Source organism: Poecilia latipinna, unplaced genomic scaffold (genome assembly GCF_001443285.1).
Source record: "Poecilia latipinna isolate Pla-1442-1.1 unplaced genomic scaffold, P_latipinna-1.0 Scaffold86, whole genome shotgun sequence".
Lineage (NCBI taxonomy): Eukaryota > Metazoa > Chordata > Actinopteri > Cyprinodontiformes > Poeciliidae > Poecilia > Poecilia latipinna.
In genome coordinates, this window is record NW_015112702.1 from 434,416 (window position 1) to 455,674 (window position 21,259).

A 21,259-nucleotide genomic window follows, 5' to 3' on the forward strand; every position below is an offset into this window, starting at 1 on the left:
GGTGAGTTCCTAACACTCCTAATGAACACATTTCATCACAAACATAAAGAAGCAACAATGATTGTTGATTGCAAATTAATTATAAGAAAAAGTTTACATTGTCTTTATAGTACAGAAAAATAATCAATGAAAGATAAAGACATACTTGTTTTTTAAATGTTTAATAATAATAATAATAATAATAATAATAGGTTGACCTGAAACCATTGAACTAGCCCTGGCTTGCACAACTTTTTCATGTTTCCACAAAAAGTGTCACCTGTTCAAAATCCATTAGTGTAAGAGTGATCTTCTACCAACAGGTGGCAGCATCCGACTTTAGCCTCAATTTGCAAAGCAGATCACTGTTTTATTTAAAAAAGAAGGAAACAAATAAACACCTAGGCTTTCGTCGTGACCTTGTTTTCAACCTACAGATTTGCTTATCAGAAGATGGTAAATTAAGTGACGTTGATATATTTTAGATGAGTGTGTGGCTTTAGTCTACAGACAACAAATTAAGAACACATTTTACCCCTTGGGTGCTCTAGAAGGATAAAACTGCCTCACTAAAAGAATGAACCTCTAAAAATCTCAATTTATAGAAACCAAACAAGAAACAACCCATTTGAGTCAAGATGTGATTTATGAGACCATCTGCTTCTTCGTTGGTGATACTTAATAACTCTTTCTCCACCAATGTCCCCATCCTGTTCACACTATTGTCTCCGTTCCAGACCAGCCCAGGCTGGTGAGGTCAGGGTAACATTGTAAAGGATTTCCTCTGGCTCTTAATGATTTCCTGGGTATTCATAAGGGCAACAATGCTTTTGGATTCTGTTACTCAAACCTGGCACATGGCAAAGGACCTGCTTTCCAGTTAATAACCTGGATCTTATTAACTTTTAATGAACTTCCATGGTGCTGCTGCCATAATACACCTGCAGCACAAATATTGATTAGGGAAGAAGCTTATAATTAGATTTCTCAAAGCAATAAGTTTATTCAAAAATGTTGAGGATTAAACAAAACAGAAAAATGCCAGAAATGTGTTTTGGACCCACTTTATTTGTAAAAGAAAAAAAAAAAGTGTAACCGATACATAAACAATCATTTTTAAGTTTCAAGACACGTGTTTTCTAAATGCAGTCCGTTCAACATTAAATTTATGTTTTTGCACATAGCTGCAATATTGCTAAATAAAACAGAACAAATTAAAGAAATTTAAAATGTAGACATCTGTAGTCAACTGGGCCAGACTAACTGGGGCAGTGACTTAAGTTGTTGTTCACCTCAAACTTTTATCTTTCAGTGAATGGAGGTCTGGTAAACACATGTTTTGCAGGCATTCAAAGGAAAATTATAAGCCAAGATTTTCATGTTAAACACCACTATACAACTATTTGTAAATAATGATGTCAGAGGCCCATTTTTAATCTAGCTAACCCCAAACTCTTCAGGTGCAACAGCAGCAAACCTTAAGCACGTCTCCTAGGCCTCCTTTGTTTTTGGTGTATTTCAGAGAGACTTGGTTAAAAAGCCACAGAGAGGACTGGCATATAGATATAATGTTTTTGTCTCACTGTTACCAATAGATGGCAAAGTTATTATTTGTTTAAAAGAAACTTTCGTTTCTTTTTATTTAGTGGTTTGGACAAACCGTTTTCGTGACATTTACTTATAACTTGCATAGGTAAAAGCAAATTGAGTGGGCACCAAAACTCTAGCCCAGGGGCCCATATCCTCCTGTGTCCAACCTTGGTGGTCGCCAGTTTGCAGTTTTTTAATTGTATCTGTACAATTCTTCTACAATCAATCTATCATGGCTCATTCATCTTTTTACATCAGTCCTCAACCTGGAGGCGAAAAGACTACCTAAATTAAGCCTTTTAATAACACATCACCTTTTAAGTAAATAAAATTCTAAAAGGGCATTACGTCCACCTGCAACTTCCCAAACTTATTTCTAAGCAAAATAAAATGATTTTGATTTATTTTTCTTTAGTTTATTGCTATATGAACGGTTGAAGCAGGATTTGTCGGTGATGGTGGGCACAGCTCAGCTGTTGCCTTGAGTCCAGTGCTCAGCGTCAGAATGCCCCAATCTCCATGCCCCACGGCCTGTAAGGCTTCGACATGGTGGAGGTGGGACTCACTGTACCGATGGCCGTCGGGGAGATGAGAGGAAAGGCCCCAAAGGAGAGGGGGAAGGCCGAAAGCGAGGAGAGAGACGAGACGAGAGGTGGGGACAACTTAGATGTCGGCACAGGTAGACTGAGGGCTAAGGAGCCGTTGGGAGGCACCCTGAGAGACTCCGTGGGGGACAGCATGCTGAGTCTGGACGCTCCAGAAGCCTCACCGGATGAGGAGGATGAGGAAGAAGAAGAGGAGCAGGAAGAGGGTGGACTGCTGTTTGTTCTGGGCGCAGGTGTCCTGCCCTGAGGGTGCTGCAGAAGAAGATGGTGGGGGAGAGGGGACGGGGCTGTTCCATACGCCGAGCCCCAAGCAAAGTGCTCCAGTCCAGTGTGAACCTCCCTCTGGGAGGCGTAGTTGCTGAGGTGGGACACCAAGCGGACCCGCAGGGAGTCTGTGCTGTCCCGGCCCTCGATGATGCTCAGGTAACGGGCCGTCTCTGCCAGACACTCCCTGAAGCCCAGACTGCGGTAATCCTTAGCAAGAGCATGAGCCTCAAAGTAACCTGTGAGGCAAGACAACAGGACCCTGTCAGGTAAGACAACAGGAATGTCCAACCTACAGCAGAAAGTTCTGGCTTGCATTATGACGTCTGAGGGTTATTCACCTTTTCCTCCAGATGCATGAAGCATCTTCAGGTGGTCCACTGTCATCTGCAGAATTTCTGCTTTTTCCAATTTAGCTGATCCCTGAAAAGCAGGAAGATGAATATTGTGACTTTACACAAATTTCAACTGAATTTGGCTATAATCTGCATAAAAAAAAAAAAAAGCAAAACCAAATGTGTGGGTTCAGGATTGTAATGAGGAGAAGAGTAATTCACCTGCTTCTCAAAAGCACTTGGTACCAGTCTTCTCAGCTCTGACAGGCTATTATTGATCCGGTCACGTCTTCTTTTCTCTATTATCTATTTGTAAACATTTCAATATAAAGACATATCAACATTCCCTCAGAAAATAGGTTGAAAAATATCAATATATAAAATGAATTAAAATGGATACAATAATAATTGTGAATAGAGGAAGGGGGAAAAAAAGAACTGAGGTTTAAAAAAGTCAGTGCTAGATGTTTGCATACCCCTCTGCGCCTTTTTCTTGCTTGAACTTGTGTAGTGGTGGTGGAGGGTGACATCGATCCTGGAGAATCAGCTTGACTGAAAGGAAAATATGTCTCAATTTTTTTTTTTTTTTAAATCATCGTAAAACATGACATGACTTGTAGGCACAATATATCTTTAATCTAAAAAGGATATAAAATATAATATATACAATCTAAATTCTAAGATATAACATATAATCTATCATGTATAGTTATTGTGAAAAAAAAAAAATAAAACCCTACCCATTTTCGTCGCCACTGTCCTTCTCCACCTCCACATTGTCATCCAGCTCGCTGTCTGATGAGCTGTAGTTGAGGCTTCGCTTCATTCTGATGTCCAGGCTCACACGGATGAAGGCGCGTTTAGTTTCACAGAGAGCTGCAGCCGCACAGGGTCCGAGCAACAGTTTGAACATCAGATCTGCTTCTGCTGGGGTGACTTTCACACCGCGGGAAGGGGGCGGGGCCTAAAGATTGAGGTGGGAGTGGTCCGAACTGGACTCGTTAGCGAGCTCGAACTAAAGCTGACACCAAAATGACGTGTTCGTTTAAGAAATAAACGCTATATGTATGACTGGAAAGGTTTGAAGAGAGTAGCATTTGTTCTTTATTTTCTGTTAGTAGCTAACAGATGAGCCTCAGTGAAAGTCTTCTTGTTAAAGTTTCTTTTTCAGCTTTTTTTTTTTAGATTTTCAAAACGCTGAAGCTGAATCTATAATTTGTTCTTTTCTTTATGACATTTTTTTTATATATTTTCTAAAACAAGCACATTTATTTCTTTAAATTATTCTGTTCAGTTGCACATATACCTACATATACCTGAGTATATTTTAGTAACTGTACAGTTTTTTTAATTGTGAATTTGTCCTTACTGCACAGTCTCTTATTTTTCTGTTTTTTCTTTTTGTGTGCTCTCACTTACTTTAACTTTCTATTCTATTCTATTCTATTCTATTCTATTCTATTCTATTCTATTCCAAACAGAAGCAATAATGCATTTATAATTAGAATAAATATTGCACTTATAGGGTTCCTGCTATGAACCTCACAGTCCATCAGTGGAAGTCCCACCCCCTCCCCCAGCCCTCCACCCCGGCTGTCTCACAGACCCACTACCTTGTTGAGACACAGCTGTTTCTGCTCCATCAGGTCAGTTGCTAAGTTCATGCACTGGGGCGAGACAAGTGCAGATGAGATCTTGATTCCCGTGAACAACTGCTGCAAGACCAACAATTCCTGCTCTTAGCAGGTCATAGATATTTCCATAACGTCAGGTACAGCATGAAGTGAGGGCGATGATGAGCATCACACATCTCTCGCGTCATTTGAAGATAACATCATGCAAAGACAGTCATTATTTAAAAAAGAAAAAAAATATATATATATATAGAAACTTTGTCAGAGTAAACATCTGAAAACTACATTTCCAGGAAGATGTAATGTACAGAACCAAGATAATATTTTTTGTTGTTGTTGTTTTAAGTCAGACAGTTACAGAAGACTCAGTTCTTCTGTACATGTTGCAAATAGAAGATCAGTAACGGCACACCACCATGTAGGCTTCCTCCTTCTCACTGTAATAAAACTTTCCTGAGTTTTTGAACTCAGGCGTGAACCTGCAAAAACCACAGACTGCATTGAAGGATGGATACTGATTATTCATTATAATTTGTCAGTGTGATCTTTTCATTTGAACACGAAAAATCAAGGCCTGCAAAGATAATAGACGTCAAATTGTATTAAAATGAGGAAGCAAAGAATAATGAATGAACTGTAACAATGGCGAGCGTATATCTGGATTGCTTATGTCTATTAACATGCTCTATACATTTTTATATAACAAATGTCATTACTACGATTACTATAATAATGTTTTTTTTTCCACCAGCCTTAATTTTTGTTGCCCACAGATTAGATGGATGGATTTATGGGTGGATGGACACATTAAAAAAGCTGGTGCTGCTCAATCATTTGTCACATTGACAGGCAACTTAAAAAAAAAATAGATCTGGAAATAAAAATAATAAAAAAAAGAAATTCATACTGACCCTAACTGGAAGATACTTCAAAATTATATATTTTATACTCATAAAATATATAAAGTAGCACTCAGCTATCTCAAACATCAAAGATCTTGTTGAGTTTGAGAAAGCAAGTCAGACAAACTATCCCTTTTTATCAGATCTTGTATCATCTCACATACATGACATTTGTTGAGTGACAGATAACAGCTTAAAGATGTTTTGAATCACTTTAATATTGTTTATCATCTTATTATAGTAATGGGTCTCCACTGTGACAGGATTTCTCAGGTGGTTTCCATTATGCGTACTCAAACCATTCACACCTCACTGTCAAGGTCCTCTACATTAGCGTCAGCATTCCTCTGGCTCCTTAAGGTCACTAATTATGATTTAGCTTCCCCCAAAACCTTGACCTTTGGCCTCTGGCATCAAAACCTTTTCTTCAGGAAGGTCAGGGTGAACATTATAAGTGGTCCGATTCTGTTTGAACCTGTTCAGTTTCATCTCGTTTGTCTATGACTGCCACATTTCTCTAGATTATCTTTAAGTTGAACAACCCTCAGCAGCATGCCAGCGCGGCCGGTGACCGCTGCACTTCATTTAGCACCAGCTCGTAGATGAAACTGCTCCCAAAACCGACCGTGTGCCAGGAAGCTAAAAGGTATAAGCAAGCATTTGTTTGAAACTGGCGTGTGCCCAGCTGCCTTCCTCAATCTTCCCTCAGGTTTCCCTGGGTGACTCTTTTGTGTGTGTGTGTGTGTGTGTGTGTGTGTGTGCGCGCCTGTGCGTGTTTGTGTGTGTGTTTACGTGTGTTTGCGTGAATGAGAGTGTGTGGGCGTGTTCTGGAGGTGCTGTTTCCCACAACCCCGATCTAATTCCGTGGTAACTCAATCTCCGTGTGAGCTCTTCCCGGCGAGTGTTCTCCCGCCCGTCGACAGTCTCTCCCTGGCTGGCTGAGTGTGTCTGACGGAGGCCTAGCCCTCGCTTCCCCAACCTCCTCCCCCGCCCTCCGCCTTGTCCTACGCACCCTCCCATCAGGATTGATTTACTATGTCAACCGTCGTGGCAGTCGGCAGCAGCGGCGCTCACAGCCGGGCCCGCATCCTGTGTGCACACCATCTTGACATCTTATACCTGCCACTCAACAACTGCTGCAGTGGGGTTTGTGTTTTGTGGGTGCTGTGGGGAAGGGAGGCCGTCAGGAAGGCACTTGAGCATGTGAGATAATTTCCTTGTTCATGTTTTATTCAGCTGAGGAATGGTGCAGGGGAGTTGGCGAAGGAAAAAGCCTGAACTTTGTTGCACGCAAGAGGTATGATATTATGTAAGGAAGGGAAAATGCCACCCAAGTTGGTCCTAAATAAGCCGTCTGACTTGGGGAAATGTCTCCAAGACAGCCCCTGTACAACAATGTTATCCTATGGGCCACAGCTTCCTGCCTGTCCCCTTATTCCAGTCAGCACCCAGGCTCTATATCGGGCAGAGAACAGACCAGGCCTGAGATCCATTCCCACTGTTCAACCACAATACACCCGCCTTCTCATTCTTTACTTTCCTGCCTTTGTTGGCATCCTTTCTATTTGTGCTTTTTGGATAGGTAAAGCCAAGAAGGATATGTTGACTTCCTTGTTTCTTTGTTTAGCATGGGGTTTTGTTTCTTGTTTCATTCAGTTGTTTTTTTTTTCCCTATGGTCAGCTCTCAGGTTAGAACGCTGCCACTAACCTCTCTGCTTAAATCACAAGATGAAAAATCTTTTTTTTTTTTTTTTTTTTTTTTACAAAGAAGAAAAACTAAATGGAGTATATGCCAGTCATTTTACCCCACAGAGATACACAGGCCTTATAATTAGCTACTTGGTGCCATTCATCTTTTTGCAAGCTCACAATGGTGGGAAGGAAGATCACAAGACTGATTTCTAAATAAGCGCAGCAGGAGACAGCGCATGATGTCTGTCCAGAGAAAGACAGCTTACTTTTAAGGCCATGCATTGTGTCCCCACTGGAAGAACACAGTTTGCATATCAATAGAGTATCAGTAGGGTATATGTGTATTAATATAGCTTTGCTCATCTAGAAGCTGCAATTTAAAAAAAAAAAAATTTCTTCTCCAAAATAGATCAAACTCCTTTTGACTGGTTAGAGTGTATGAATGGTCTCAGTCATTTCACTGCAGCAAGTATTTGTATGTATCTTGCTGGGAGATGAAGGCGTTTAGAGAGCATGATGCTGCCACCGCCACGTTTCACCACAGGGATGTTATGTTCAGGGTAATGTGCAGTATTAGTGTTTTTTATATTTTTTTATCACTCATAGTGTTCTACCAAAACATTCAATGTCAGAGTCATTTAATGGGAACGCCTTCTTCTGCTTGTTTTGTGAGTCCTCTATGAGAACCAGTGGCAAACTTTAAATGGCACTTTTTATGACTTTTTTTCAACAATGTCTTTTTGCCACTTCCAAAAAGGCCAGATTCATGGAATGCATGACTAATAGCCATCCTGTTGATGTACACTGTGTTGAATAATTACAAAAAAAATATTATATTTAAGGGATGCTGGGTGTAAGAGACAGAATGCAAATGTATTCCAAAATATTCTGATTCAGATTTTTATTCGTAATATTAAAAAAAAAAAACACAAATCCCTTTTTCTCTACTTCAAAACCTCACTTTGTTTCGATCTGCCAATTAAAATACCAATCCAATATATTGACATTTGTGGCTGTTGTGGGACAAAATGCGAAAGCATTCAAAATTTGCAAGTGACTGTAAATGCAGGCAGAATAAATAAAGAAAAAAGGGTCAGTTTACTGTGCGATGAGTTTATTATTATGTATACATAAAAAGCTTTCTCTTTTTAAAAAGAGAGCCGGCTCCTTTCCCAGTGGATGCTCTCTGCCAGCTGTCTGCTCTGCAGTGAAGTAGTGCTTTCCCAAGCTCTGACCTGTGGGAAAATCTGTTGTGGCCAGTAATTGATTCCGCCCTGCCAGCCCCATTACTCTCCACTGCAGTCAAACTGCCAGTGATCTGCTGAAAGCCCCTGTTAGCACAGCCCCCTTTGCTTTTTCTCTTCACTCTTACACAAACATGAAGCAGAATCCAAGCAAGTCCCACCGTTAGATCTATTAAGTTGATTTCTTAACATTTCTAAGTGTAAAGTTTATAAGAAGCCTACTGAAAAAAAAGATCCTCTCCATATTTATTGTTAAAAAAAAAAAAAAAACTCCAAGTGTTGTATGTCATTTTTGTAAAGTGTTTTTCTTGAGATTCATCCCTAAAACAAAATGTTGTATCATCACTGTATCGTCTGTTTCACTTAAAGGGACTAATTTGATTATTTCTTTAGCCGGATAGCTGCATGACAGACACAAACACACCCTCATGAGCTTGTCATAAAATATTCAGTGCAGTCAGCTGCAGAGATGGTTGACTTGCTTCCCTCTGCCCAACACTTACCACATGTCTAAATAAAGATAAGTGCACTCCCCTCCTTCCAATTAGTGTTCAATTATGGGGGCTGTGCTCCGCGCATATGCATCTGTGCTTCCCAGTCTGCTGCCAGCAGGTGTGTGCGCGTGTGTGCCTGCAAGGTTACACCAGGATTACCGGGGCCATGGGAGGAGGATAAAAGCGTGCATCCTAACTCACTGTATATTCGCATGATGATCCTCTAACTTCTTGCCATACCGATTAGGTAGCGTCACTTTGAACCGGGCCTACTTAGGACCTGTGGAAAATAATCTCTCCTTGTGAGCTGCAGAAAGACACGAGTGGCCTCAAGCCGAGTGATTTATCAAGGATTCTCATGACTCTGGTGGACTTTATATAACTACCAGCTGAGGGGTGCACTTTCCCATATTGTAAGGGGTCAGGAGGCCACCCTCTGAGCACCGCGCCAGAGGAATTCCATCCCACTGTTTGGAGATCTGAGAATGGATAAAAGACGAGAGAACTGTACTTTGTGCATCAGTTTAGCTCCTGGTGACCCCCACCCACTCACCCACTGACTGAACCCCATGAACAGCTCTCTCCCTACACAGCGTGCTTCATTGACAGAACAAGCAGCTTCACTGTGAAAGGGACCCCCCCTCACTGGCCCCCCTTCACCCTCTTTCCTTCAACTCTCCCTTCGCAGCCCCACCGTCGGTGTGCTGCAAACCAGCAGCCCGAGGCTCAGGGAGCGTGTGGGATAAAGGGATGAGAGGGAAGATCAAAGCAGGAAGCATGAAAAAGCTCAAAGCACACAAGCAAGAGGCACCTCCCTGACCCCGTCATAAACACACACACACATAAGCACATGCACGCACACACACACGCACACACACTCTTCACCCCGGCTACGCAGCATGGCCTGGCGCCTGCCCCTATGCCTCTCCCTGCAGCTGCAGAAAAAGGCAAAGAGGAGAGGGCACATCGTTCAGGTCGTGTGAGCCTCTCTGATGGTAGTTTGTTACTGCTGGGAACCTGACCTGAACTGATGCCCCCTGCTGGTGCCAGACTTGCAGCACACACCTGTTCAATGCCACTCATCAAACTTGAAGTCACATTTTTCTTCACTTAAAGCGGCAGTGTTATGTGTTTTCCCAGGCACATAGCAATATTTAATAGGACAATCAACTGTCTTACTTTCAGTGGAGAAAAAAATATTGTATATATCATAAAAGAACTTGACTTTGCAATTTAATGCCCTGAAATTATTTAGGCCTCCTTCGAGGCTGCTCTTTCCAAGCACTCCACCTTCAGGAGGTTGCTCCTGTATTAACTATTTAATAGCATTTTTTACCAGCGTTGCACTCAGAGGTAGCTTGCACAATAAGCTCAGCAGATGCGCGGCTCCACTAGGTGTTTGCTAATTGCTGCTGGCTAGTCTGAGGAGCTGAATCTGCTTGTAAGATTGAAAATTGCTACTCCTGTCCTAACAATCATTTTGCACAACTGAATGGCTGCCATGGGAGATAAAAAGATTTCTCAGACATGCATGAAAGAACCAAAGCAACAATTCAGGTATGTTTTTGATGAGAGAATAACATTATGACATGATGCAAAGCCAAACCCCCCCCAAAAACTGTTTTACATAATACTTCCTCTTTAAGAAGGATTGCACATAACTAGAAGGTGGTTTAGTTACAATTTGTCAGAGGTGCTGAAGAAAGCCTGGTAATATATAAACTAAATCATTTTCACGACTTGATTTTATGAGCTGCAAGCCATTATCACCAGAATTAACAGAAAGAAACACTTGCAGCATGTCACTCTGTGTATTTATATAGTTTCTGCCCAGGTCCCTCTTGAAAATGAGATCTAGATCTCAATGTTATTTTACCTGATTACCAGATAAGTAATACTATTCAGAATTGAACTGCAGACATAAACTAAGTCTTTTATAATCTAACTGATTAAAACGCATGCGTATTTGAACTTTGATGTCTTGTGTTATCTTTTGTTTGTTTTTGTTTTTATTCTGACGCACAGCCTTCCCAACCAGATTCACACCATATCACACCAAGTTCAGTTCCAGGCATAATCAGCCATGACCCAGTTTTACCTGCTGGCACATGAAGTTGCAGTTTACAAAAAGCTCAGTCAGACACTAGAAGCTCCTCCTTGGCCCTGAGGATCCTCTCTCCATTATTCATGAGTGCTCAGGTTGGACCCTGGGAACAAGCTAAACGAGGCCCTGTGTCAATACGCAACACTGGCCGCCACAATGAGCTCTGCCTCCAACTACACTGTTGACAGACACTGACACAAAGGGGCTGAAAGGGGTCCCCCTCCGTTCTCACACACACTGAAGAATGAGTCAGTGTGCGTCCGCTCAGAGCTGTGTTTGTACAGTATACGCAGCTTTTGTTCCTGGCCACTGTTCTCCCATCAATGGGGTCTGAAAGTGTTGATGAAAACCACAAGGAAGGGACTCCTCTGTGGATGCCAGCAAGAGTTCATGTTCATTAGACAAGCTCTGGGGCTGCTGGACGGCACCTGTATGTACACAGAGAAACTCCTGCTGACAGAACAACAAGTAATCAGCTTATTGGATTGGTAAACAGTCTCCCAAGACACATTGCAGCCAAGCCTCCTTTACATCGTGACTGTCATTGAAGGTAATATATGTGAAACACCAAATGAAATCCTTAAGTTGCGTGACATCGTTCATATTCATTCTTTTTCTTTGGTTTAATGTTGTTGGAAATTTTCCAAAATGCCGAAAATTCCAAAGTGTTGACACCAATACTCTTTAGCATGAGAGCTTAGAATGAAACATGTTTTTGTTTTTACTATTTACATAGTATTTCCAAGCCAAATAATCCATAAAAATATAAGAAACAGTCCCTCCATAGAACAACAACCTTAATGTGATGGAGATGTTGAGTGTCTAATTCTTGGGCCTATGTTTTCCAAGGCTCTAAAATTGTCAGGTGAGGGATTAGATTTGCGTAAAAGTGATTTGGTAATCTGCATAGTTACAAATCACTGACCTTGATTAGCCTGGTCCAGTTTGGGAAGACTCTGGAACTAATCATAAATCCAGCCTGTTTGGAGGTAAAGGCACAAAGTGGCTAAAGATCTTTCTTCAGGGAATTGCTTGGTCTCAAGGAAGCTCCCTCCAGGTACATTTTGCACCTACAGGGAGGAATATTGAGGTTAGTTGGGGTACAAACAGAAGCAAGCAATAACAATATTTGATTGAAAAGCAATTTAACATAACCCCAATGTTAGGAAAAGTGCATTCAAATGTTTTTGTTTTCTCAAATAGAATGAAGGTTTCATATCTTTGCGAATGCATGAAAGATTCTCTGTGCAGCACAGAAGAATTCATTTTAAGTTTATCAATCAGTAATTATACTTCCCCCCCAATGATGATCAAATTTAGTAACAAATTCCTCAGACAGACTTACAAGCTAATGATTAGCTACTTAGTTGCTTCATATTTTGGTTTAATGAAATTACCTACCTCATAATTTTATTTTTTTTTTCCTTTTTGATTTGCTGGGTGTCTATGAAATCCTCATAGGTTGGTAAGTTCCTTCCTTTCACAGTCTTATCAATATAAAAATCCTGTATAATTTCCCCATAGAGATCTGTTATTAAATGTCAATGTGTTTTATTTATATACTTAATACATTTTTGTTTTGTTTTGTTTTTTTTTCCAACAGTGCATTGTTAGGACCTTTATGACCTTTATGTTTCCAAAAATATGTTCATCAAAAAAAAAAGGGAAAAGACTTTAAAATTATGGCAGTGTATTTATAAAATATCTGATAATAGAAGTTTCCCCTGTCTAAAGTACTAAAACATAAAACAGATATTAGAAATAAATGTTTCTCCGCGTCAGAGAATAGGGGGCCACTTGGGCTACTTCTATCCAAGTGCCCTAAATAATTTGAAGTCGTTTGGAAACTTCACACTTGAATTGCTGTACAAATGCTGCCATCTGCTGGTTCACATCTAAATTACCACAAGTTTCAAAGATTTAAATGTCAACGCCTTTATCTTTACGAGCATTTTGATTTAAAATGCATATAAGAACAAATGAATTAGCTGTTCAAATACGTCTGAGTTTGGCAGTTTTATAGTGTATGTTTACCTGAATGGCCTTCTGAAACAGAGGAACTCATTTTCAAGGATAAGGACAAAAGAAACAGTATACAAATAATTTTAAAATAAAATACATAACATGTTATTTAATGACGACAAGAGTAGTTCTACATAGATAGAAAGCATTACATCTTTTACAAACAAATTGTTGAAAAAAAGTCTATAGGGAAAGCACAAAAAGCATGCATATTTTTCCTTCTATGCAGTCAGGCAGAAATCAGGTGATCCTATTACACGATTATCTGCTCGCTTTAAACAATGCTGAAGTCAGTAGTCAGAGCCAAAACCAAAAGCGATCATCACATGATTCAATTATTATTATTTTTTAATTATTCGAGACCACGCCCCCTAATCTGGCCATTTCCGAAGCGACGGGGCACCTGCTGATGATTGGTGGTTGGGAGTTATCAGCCGGCTTGAAATAGGGAAGTTTGTCAAGTCGCCTGTGTCCGGCTTTTAGATCGTGAAGTGTTTCGTGGTGCTGATTGAGCGCTTTCTCTGGCATCATGGTCGAGCAGTTTGTAGGAAAGTGGACTCTAGTCTCCAGCGAGAACTTCGATGAATACATGAAGGCAGTCGGTAAGAGTTTTTTCTTTTTTTTTTAAATTATACTTTAAATGGGTCTGATGAGTTTTAGTTGCATACAAATTCTTTTGTCTATAGGTATGAGCTTTGCCACTCGCCAGATGGGGAACCTGGCAAAGCCCAACCTGATCATCAGCGTGGCGGATGACGGGGTCATTTCAATAAAGGCTGAGAGCACTTTGAAGACGACCTCGATCCAGTTCAAGCTGAACGAAGAGTTTGATGAGACGACGGCAGACGGGCGCAACGCAAAGGTGGGTCATTCTGTTAAAGTGTTTTTATATTACGATCCAAACTACTCCACGTTTACCCATTTTCCTTTCTTATCCCTCATTAGTCCATCTTCACCTTGGAGAATGGAAAACTTATGCAGAAACAATCATGGGAAGGAAAGACTACGACCCTGGAGAGGGAGGTTCAAGATGGAAAACTTACGGCTGTGAGTGAAATGTCTGACAAACTTTTAATAGCTCGAACATCACACTTGTCCTTTTTAAAATGTAGTTCACTACTTCTAATGAAACTAAACCAGTGTAAAAATGTGTTAAGTTTGGGGGCAGTGGGGGAAATCACAACTATTCCATTTTTGGTAATTAACCATTTTAAAACGACAAATGGTTTGTCTCTTTGTCTCAACAGAAATGTATCATGGATGATGTTGTTGCAGTTAGGACCTATGAAAAGGCAGCATAACCTCCCTGTGAGCCGGATGCTAATGAATTGAGGTCTATGAAGCTCTAAATAAAATCTATGATGCTACTTTCAGTGTGGTTGTGCTTAATTAAGATAAGCTCTACACTTTTTTTCTTTTTTTTATGGCTTCAAATGTAATGGTCTCTGTAAATCTGCAGTACAATTGTGGGTGGAGCTTATGTTCTGCCCCTCTGTACAAGTTTTTAATTCTGAGCTTTCAAAGCTACTTATCAGCACAAGACTGATTGAACTGGGATGATTTCCAAGACTAATCATAGCTTTGAGACGCTAATGCCTCTTATTGCTTCATGGACTTGGTTCCATGCCTGCTTTTAAATTAAAGTAATTCAGCTGGATGAAACCATTTAATGCAAAAAGCGTTAGTTTGCTGGGATGCCTAAGCCTGAAGGACGAGCAACATTGCATTCCTTAGGTGAAATCCCTCCTTTGGTTGGTACTGGGATCCCTCTCTGTGTGCAGGAGGCCTTTTATCTTGCACAGATATGGGGGGGGGGAATTGTAACAAGCGCCTAATTGGGGGTGTGGGGGGTCAGGTTCTCTGAAACTGGGTCGACTCATGAAGCCACAAAGGCTGCAGCTGAATGCTTGAATTGGCTTTGGGCCAACAACTAACACTGAACATGAGCATATTTTGTCAAGTGTGTTTCCATTGAAAATTTTTCTAAACCCCCCCCCCCCCCTCTTTAACCCCATTAGTCTGGATTAAGCTTTGTGTGGACGGGGGGTGGAGGATTTAGGAAGCAGACTACTTTGAATTGGCTTTACCCTCTTAAACACAATCATACTATTGGCTGCTGAATTCATGTATTGTTCTATAGCTACTTATCTGCTCCTTCTGGTTATAAAGAGTCTAGCTAAAACTGTCCTAGTAAATGTTAACTATTCAGGATGGGTTTAGCCATAGTTATTTGTGGCTCATAATGGATATCAAATCTCTTAAAATTGTGAAGTCCAGTTTTCAGCAAGTAGCAAACGGCTTGAAGAAATTAATTGGGGTACAAATGCATACACCAAGCAAAGGCTAAAGAATGTTATAAATTTTCTAATTAGATCTAGACTTTGGGCCTTTCTTGCACATAATGAAACTGTTCATTTACTCAATCTTTAGTCACTGTAGTGGGAAGTTCAACAGGTGTTTTTTCTAAGTGTACCTTGAGTGTTGCTCCACCCATCTTCAAATAAACTGCAGCCCCAGTGATTAAGTTGAAGGAACTTGTATTAAAGTCTAAATTAACTAATTCTGTGTGAGCATACATTAATACCGTAGAGATCATTTTAAGGGTCTTTACTAGAGGGGCAAAGATGCTTTGAGTCTATTAAAAATGAAAATTAAAACGCCGATTCTCATTTAGTTTCCATCTTGCAGAAAAACTGACATCTTGTGGCTGATTCTTGTAATGGCAGGTAAAGATTGGACGGTACTACTGCATTGGGAAGGGGGGCACATTCCTCTTATAATTTGAAATTAATTTATGAATATACAATGTAGCTGATGCCAAAACTATGTGCAACACTAGTTTCTCAGCAGTAACGTTCAAGAATGTCACCATAATTATTTGACTTCTTCCGGATGAACTGATCCAACCTTACGTCCGCACGTCATGGTTCGCCTGTAAACATGGCAGACCGAGAAAACACTGCCATGGAAGTGGACAAGAGAAAGAATAAGCCTTTCGTTGAACAAGTTAAGGCGCTGCTTGACGACGTTACCCACAGAACAGACAAGCGGAAGAGTCCAGAGCCTAAAAACAAGTCCGTCGAAAGCTGCTCGACTGTGGAGTACTGTGAGAAGCTACAGGCATGGATGTGGCAGTACTACACTGGATATGTGAACTGGCAAAGCTGGCTGCTAGCTTCAACTATGACCGTCCCACCCTGTTTACAGCCACCCAGCGGGACGTCCACCGCTCTTGTTTTTGATCCTCAGAACTGGCAAAATGCTTCCTTTGGCCTCCCGTTGTTGCCTTCTCCACCTACGGTCCATTCCCCGAGCAGCCGAGCGGGGCAAGCGGCTGTCGGGGCCCCAGCGGCCGCTCAGCAGCAGCAGCAGCAGCGGGATCATGGAAATCCACAGAGACAGGGTAAAGGCTGCCGACCTGACCGCCTTTGTTTACACTCAACCGATTTTGTTGTGTACAAATGAAATCATGGCCTACTGTGTGATTTGTATGGTGACGGGAGGGAAAATAAAATCGTGGCCACGACTTCTTTAATTAGTGGGTACGACTTAATAATTATCATTAATAATGGACAAAACCGATCTCATTTCGTTTTATTTCAATCTCTGAATGAATTGTAAGCCCCTTACTTGCTAGTTAGACATGAAGCGATTCTTAGCAGCACTTTCGGCTGCTTAAAAAGCTCCAGCGTCCACCTAAGCGATACGCTGACCTCGGGGAAGTTGTACATTTCATCACCTATCACGTTTAATTCGTGGCCTCGAGTTTTTTTCTCTTCCATGTCACCTGACGGGCTCCGTAGGTTTGCGTTTATGATTATTTCTGTCACACAACTTTAAAAGAACTCTTGATCAAAATACAGAATCCCCAATATTTTGAAAGAATAGTACAAACAATTAGTTAAAAACGTATTCTAGGCTTCAAAATAAAACAAACAAAAACATTTCTCAACTACAGCTAAAACTAATAAAATGTGTGTGTTTATGATATGATTGCTGGTCTGCGCAACTTTTGTGTGCTAAGCAGGTTGTGCTATTTAAAATTAACTGTTTTAAAATTTGCTTGAGCTTCTGTATGAATTTACCCAACATATTTTGTCACAGTTTGGCTTCTACTGTAATATCTACCGTAATTTTTAAAAGTGATATGTATCTGGTGCCATTGTTGTATTCTATACTTCCAAATATGACAAAGCATTAATTAGGGAATGTTATTTGACACTGACATTATGCCATTATTGCGTTAATAGAGTTGCAGAATGTGCATAATCCTGTGTTAGAGATTTTGTTGGAAAGCCTTTAGTAGTCCTTTAAAACTCAACGACTTTCTAGAAAATTCAAGTATTTGTTGAGATCTTCGATTTCTCAGGTACAGAAGGAAATAGTAAAACTTTAATTCCAGATTGCAAATGAATTTCTCGTTTCATTTGAATACTGTGGATTTAAAGGTTATGTTCTTTTGAAACACAGCTTCATTTTCATACTTCTTCTCACCAGGTCGAGAGTACAGCATTCCTTCACCTCTCCAAAGACTTATGGCAGAGATGGTGGATTTCTTCATATTGTTTTTCATCAAAGCAACCATAATCATCAGTATCATGCACCTAAGTGGAATTAAGTGAGTTTATTTTGTTAATCTGGGAGAAAGGTGACAGATTATTATTATTATTTTTTGATTATCCTATTTGGAAAGTTAAATGTATACACTGCCTTGCAAAACTATTTGGGATTTCATGTGTCAGACCAGCACAAAGTAGTTTATAATTATGTGGTAAAAGGAACTGAATACTTAACTTTCATTTATTTTATTGTTTTACAAATAAACTGAAATGTGTTGGGTGTTTTTTTTTTTTCTTTTTACTCAACTCTTCTATACCACTGGATAAAATAGACCTATTCCTAACTGTGCTAAAGTTTTTTGCTGTGCTTCAACAAATGACACGAAAAAGGCACTCTTAGGTGGAAAAACCTCAACTGTTTGCATCTGGATCTGTTTTGCTTCTCAGAGACGTTTCCAAGTTTGCCATGCATTTCATTGTGGAGGAAATCGATGAAGACACATCGATGGAGGAGTTGCAGAAAATGATGCTCGTTGCCCTCGTGTATCGGATATTAGTTTGTTTTTATGAGGTGAGAAGCTTTAATAGTATTTCATAGTTTCCCAGGCGCCAGCTGCATATAGCTGCAGCCTGCAGACAAGAAGTGACGAAGGTGCATCTCTCTCTTCTGTATTCAGATTGTATGCATTTGGGGAGCTGGCGGAGCCACTCCAGGGAAATTTCTCATCGGTCTCAGAGTTGTTACGTGCGATTCGTCGGTTCTGGTTCAGCCCAATAGGGTGCTTGTAGTGCCGGCAACAAATGTTTCCCTGTCCGCGTAAGCAACTTACTTTCTATATCTTTTTTTTTCTTCTTAAATCTATCCCAACTCTTCCTCAGACCTTGACCCTGTCCTCACTCGTGTTTTCCTCTGCAGGTCAACGGTCCGAGCCCTGAACAAGAACTTTTCCATTGCCTTCTTTTTCCCAGCATTCATCACGCTCCTCTTCTTTCAGCACAACAGGACTGTCTATGACATGGTTGCTGGTACGATAGTTGTCAAGCGCTCCAGAATCAGATGACACTGAAGCTGACAGAAAAATTATATATATATATATATATATATATATATATGTGTGTGTGTGTGTGTGTATGGAGAGAGAGAGAGTGCAGGAGTAAAATAACTCTGAAGAGGAACAAGATGACATCTTTAAGAAAAAACCTGTGACACTGCTGTGAAGAGAAGAGGTTTTGGACCGGTGCTGAGTCTGAAACACTTCAGTATGAACTTTTTAGGTTCACTGTTTGGTGCATTTCTGCACTCAGTGTCTGTTTGCTGCTTTATACACAGGAGGGATGAAGCTAAATGCATTATTTTCTTAACACAAGCTTGCCTTGTTTGTAATTGTCCCCCTATTAAGGGTGAATGCCAAGTATGGATCAGTGTTTGAATTGTGAATTATGCATTTATGTCATTGTACTCCTCAGTATCTCTCTGCATCACAGCTCCTTTTCCAAAAGCCAGAAGTGAGACTTCTTAAAATGTAAAATATATATATATATATATATATATATATAACTAATTTAAAATCTTTAATTAATTGAAAAAAGTATTGGTATAAATGTTTTCTTTTATTATTTTTGATTTGAAAAATGTATGCTGATTGTATTTTTGATGCCAGGGACATTTAAAAATGAAGCAGGCAGGATTTTTTTATTTTATTTCTGCATCTCACTGTTCTGATATTTTATTGCATTTAAGAGTGTTGCTGAACAGGACTAAACACTCAGTATTGTCATTTATGATTTTTTTAGAAGTCGTACTTCCCTGATGATGAGGTTGAGCTTTAATCGTTTCCTACATGGTCACTTTTTCTCCTGCCTACTCATCAGTTTATACCAGAAAAGGTTTTGGAAGTGTTTTAAGGTGATGAAGTAATTTCTACTGAAGTATGAAATGTGGAATTCAGTGCCTCCTTAGGGCTTCTCAGTATGAATTTCCAGCTTTCTTCTGTGCATATTCAGATTACTTTTAAGTTGGAATGCTCCATTGAAATCTAATCTGTAAAATTTCAGACAGAAAACTAGTTCTTAAACGTATAAATGCTCTGGGTTGTATTTGCTTTTAGAGAATGGTCAGGCAGGGAAGCGTGAAATGAGAGGGAGAAGTCATCAGGCTGGGACTCGAACCTGTGACGGCCGCGTCGAGGACCGAGGTCTCCATACGTGGGTTGGAGAACAACTCGGCGCCCATTTTGGGTTGTATTTAAATGTGTTATTAACCAATAAATGTCTTTATTCTGTAGTCATATATTACATAGCGTCTCATTGGAAACTGGAGTCCACAGATTTACTTCAGCAGCTCTGTGGTCAGACTGTTCAAACGATGATTCACACTGTGGGAGTGACGCGCTGCGCTTACTCTACAATTACAAAAGCTCTGGTTTTACGTCGCAAGATGTATTGAATGAAAATGTAAACCTTCACCTCAGCTCACCTGAGCAATCTTTGCTTTAGCCGCATGCAGACAGTGAAGAAGCTGAGGGGTGACTCCTTTGGTGTGACTTAGATTTTTATTTTTTTGCATTTATGAAAATTAAATGAAATCACCCAAAGTTCATTGTGTTTCTGTGATGCCTTTGTTTCGCTTTTTGTTCAATAATTAACTGCAGATGAAAAATGTACAACATCCTACACAATTTTTGACATCTTCTCGCAAAGATGTGCAAAAAAAGAAGAAAAAAAAAAAAAGAAAAGCCTTAACGTAAATTCATCTTTTATTGCAGTGGCTCACACAGATTAATTAAATATTTGTTTGTTAATTAAAGGGGGAGAGAAAAAGGGTTAGGGTTTCAAGAAGTTCTTTTAATTTGTTTTTTTAGTCGCAGAATCACTGGCAAGAAATACTAGCGTTCTTAACAGTAAACTAAATGTAACTTAAGCATTGTTTTATTTTTACGGTCAGTCAAGAACTTGCTTGTAAGGTTTTCCAGGTCTAGATCAGTATGGAAAAAAACCCCCAAACATTTCTTTTAGCAAAAATATTTACATTTCCAGAATTCCTTGCCTATTATTTAAAAGAAAGAGAAAAAGATTTCTGAAAAACACATTTCACATCTAAACTCAAGTTTTATTCAGACTTGTTGAATGTTTTCCATGGGTTTCCAAGACTCTACATATAAAAAATCAAACAGGGTGTTCTTTTTTTCTTTTTCTTTTTTTTTTTTTACAGTTTTTGTTTGGCCTCTACTCTTCCCAGAATTGGCTTACTTTACACGGCCAACAAAAAATATCACAACATTTTTTTATTATGTTACGTAAAATACACAGTAATAATCTTTTATTGATCACATTTCTTAGTTAATAAATACAATGAGAAACATTCATTTGGCTGCATCCAAATAATTAACCTCAGCTAAACACAACAAATACTTCAGAAGAAAAAGTGACCCACATCCTGTTGTTGTTGAGACAGACTTCTGGAAATTCAATACTTTTCTTTAAATAAAGCAAATGTGGGAGTAATTTTTTTGTTATACAGCTACAAGAATTTACAGATGATTTGTTTTGTTGTTTTTTTTTTCCTTTGGAAAGTTTCTAGTAAAATAGTTTTTCATTTTTAAAGTTTTATGGCCCTTGATCACATTTACCTCGGTGATTTTGGCTTATTCTGTGTTTTTTTTTAAATCAGGCGAATGTGTTGCAGCTGGATGACTTACTGCATAACTACAGCACTCAGACATGTATTTCTACACCGAGAAAGAACTGCTAGTTATTAATGTCATTGTCCTAGCGTTTGGCTCCATCTAGTGTACATTTACCATTTACGCCGACATCAAACTTATCTTGTGTTGAC

At 39.7% G+C, this 21,259-nt stretch overlaps 3 protein-coding genes and 1 long non-coding RNA gene across 4 annotated transcripts; 3 read left to right on the top strand and 1 right to left on the bottom strand.

Moving 5' to 3' along the window:
• Positions 1–1,646: 1,646 nt before the first annotated feature.
• LOC106939795 (hairy/enhancer-of-split related with YRPW motif protein 1-like) lies at positions 1,647–3,967 on the bottom strand. Its single transcript, XM_015022340.1, has 5 exons — positions 3,514–3,967; positions 3,250–3,325; positions 2,996–3,079; positions 2,780–2,861; positions 1,647–2,677 (listed from the first exon to the last, which is right to left on the bottom strand). Exons 1-5 carry the CDS (start codon positions 3,684–3,686, stop codon positions 2,070–2,072), a joined length of 1,023 nt encoding a protein of 340 aa, XP_014877826.1. The 5' UTR covers positions 3,687–3,967; the 3' UTR covers positions 1,647–2,069.
• A 9,315-nt stretch (positions 3,968–13,282) lies between these two features.
• Positions 13,283–14,232, top strand: fabp4b (fatty acid binding protein 4b). Its single transcript, XM_015022403.1, has 4 exons — positions 13,283–13,467; positions 13,552–13,727; positions 13,811–13,912; positions 14,113–14,232. Exons 1-4 carry the CDS (start codon positions 13,395–13,397, stop codon positions 14,164–14,166), a joined length of 405 nt encoding a protein of 134 aa, XP_014877889.1. The 5' UTR covers positions 13,283–13,394; the 3' UTR covers positions 14,167–14,232.
• Positions 14,233–15,602: 1,370 nt separating this feature from the next.
• Positions 15,603–18,960, top strand: LOC106939848 (protein FAM8A1-like). Its single transcript, XM_015022413.1, has 6 exons — positions 15,603–16,268; positions 17,363–17,483; positions 17,872–17,995; positions 18,102–18,241; positions 18,341–18,515; positions 18,550–18,960. The coding sequence occupies exons 1-5, from the start codon at positions 15,806–15,808 to the stop codon at positions 18,483–18,485; spliced, it is 993 nt and encodes a 330-aa protein (XP_014877899.1). The 5' UTR covers positions 15,603–15,805; the 3' UTR covers positions 18,486–18,515; positions 18,550–18,960.
• Positions 18,961–19,089: 129 nt separating this feature from the next.
• LOC106939510 (uncharacterized) lies at positions 19,090–20,023 on the top strand. The gene is made up of 2 exons (XR_001422866.1): positions 19,090–19,606; positions 19,641–20,023. It is a non-coding gene; the product is annotated as an uncharacterized LOC106939510 (long non-coding RNA).
• The last annotated feature ends 1,236 nt before the right edge of the window (positions 20,024–21,259 follow it).

Bases quoted from the DNA above. Each gene is read 5' to 3' on its own strand.
- LOC106939795 (XM_015022340.1), bottom strand. From the start codon at position 3,686: ATGTTCAAACTGTTGCTCGGACCCTGTGCGGCTGCAGCTCTCTGTGAA. The intron at 3,080-3,249 runs GTATGCAAACAT...GTTTACAAATAG, and splicing joins CAAGAAAAAGGCGCAGAGGG to ATAATAGAGAAAAGAAGACG. The intron at 2,862-2,995 runs GTGAATTACTCT...CCTGCTTTTCAG, and splicing joins CAAGTGCTTTTGAGAAGCAG to GGATCAGCTAAATTGGAAAA.
- LOC106939848 (XM_015022413.1), top strand. From the start codon at position 15,806: ATGGCAGACCGAGAAAACACTGCCATGGAAGTGGACAAGAGAAAGAAT. The intron at 17,484-17,871 runs GTGAGTTTATTT...TTTGCTTCTCAG, and splicing joins ATGCACCTAAGTGGAATTAA to AGACGTTTCCAAGTTTGCCA. The intron at 18,242-18,340 runs GTAAGCAACTTA...TTTCCTCTGCAG, and splicing joins ACAAATGTTTCCCTGTCCGC to GTCAACGGTCCGAGCCCTGA.
- fabp4b (XM_015022403.1), top strand. From the start codon at position 13,395: ATGGTCGAGCAGTTTGTAGGAAAGTGGACTCTAGTCTCCAGCGAGAAC. The intron at 13,468-13,551 runs GTAAGAGTTTTT...TTTTGTCTATAG, and splicing joins TGAATACATGAAGGCAGTCG to GTATGAGCTTTGCCACTCGC. The intron at 13,728-13,810 runs GTGGGTCATTCT...ATCCCTCATTAG, and splicing joins CAGACGGGCGCAACGCAAAG to TCCATCTTCACCTTGGAGAA.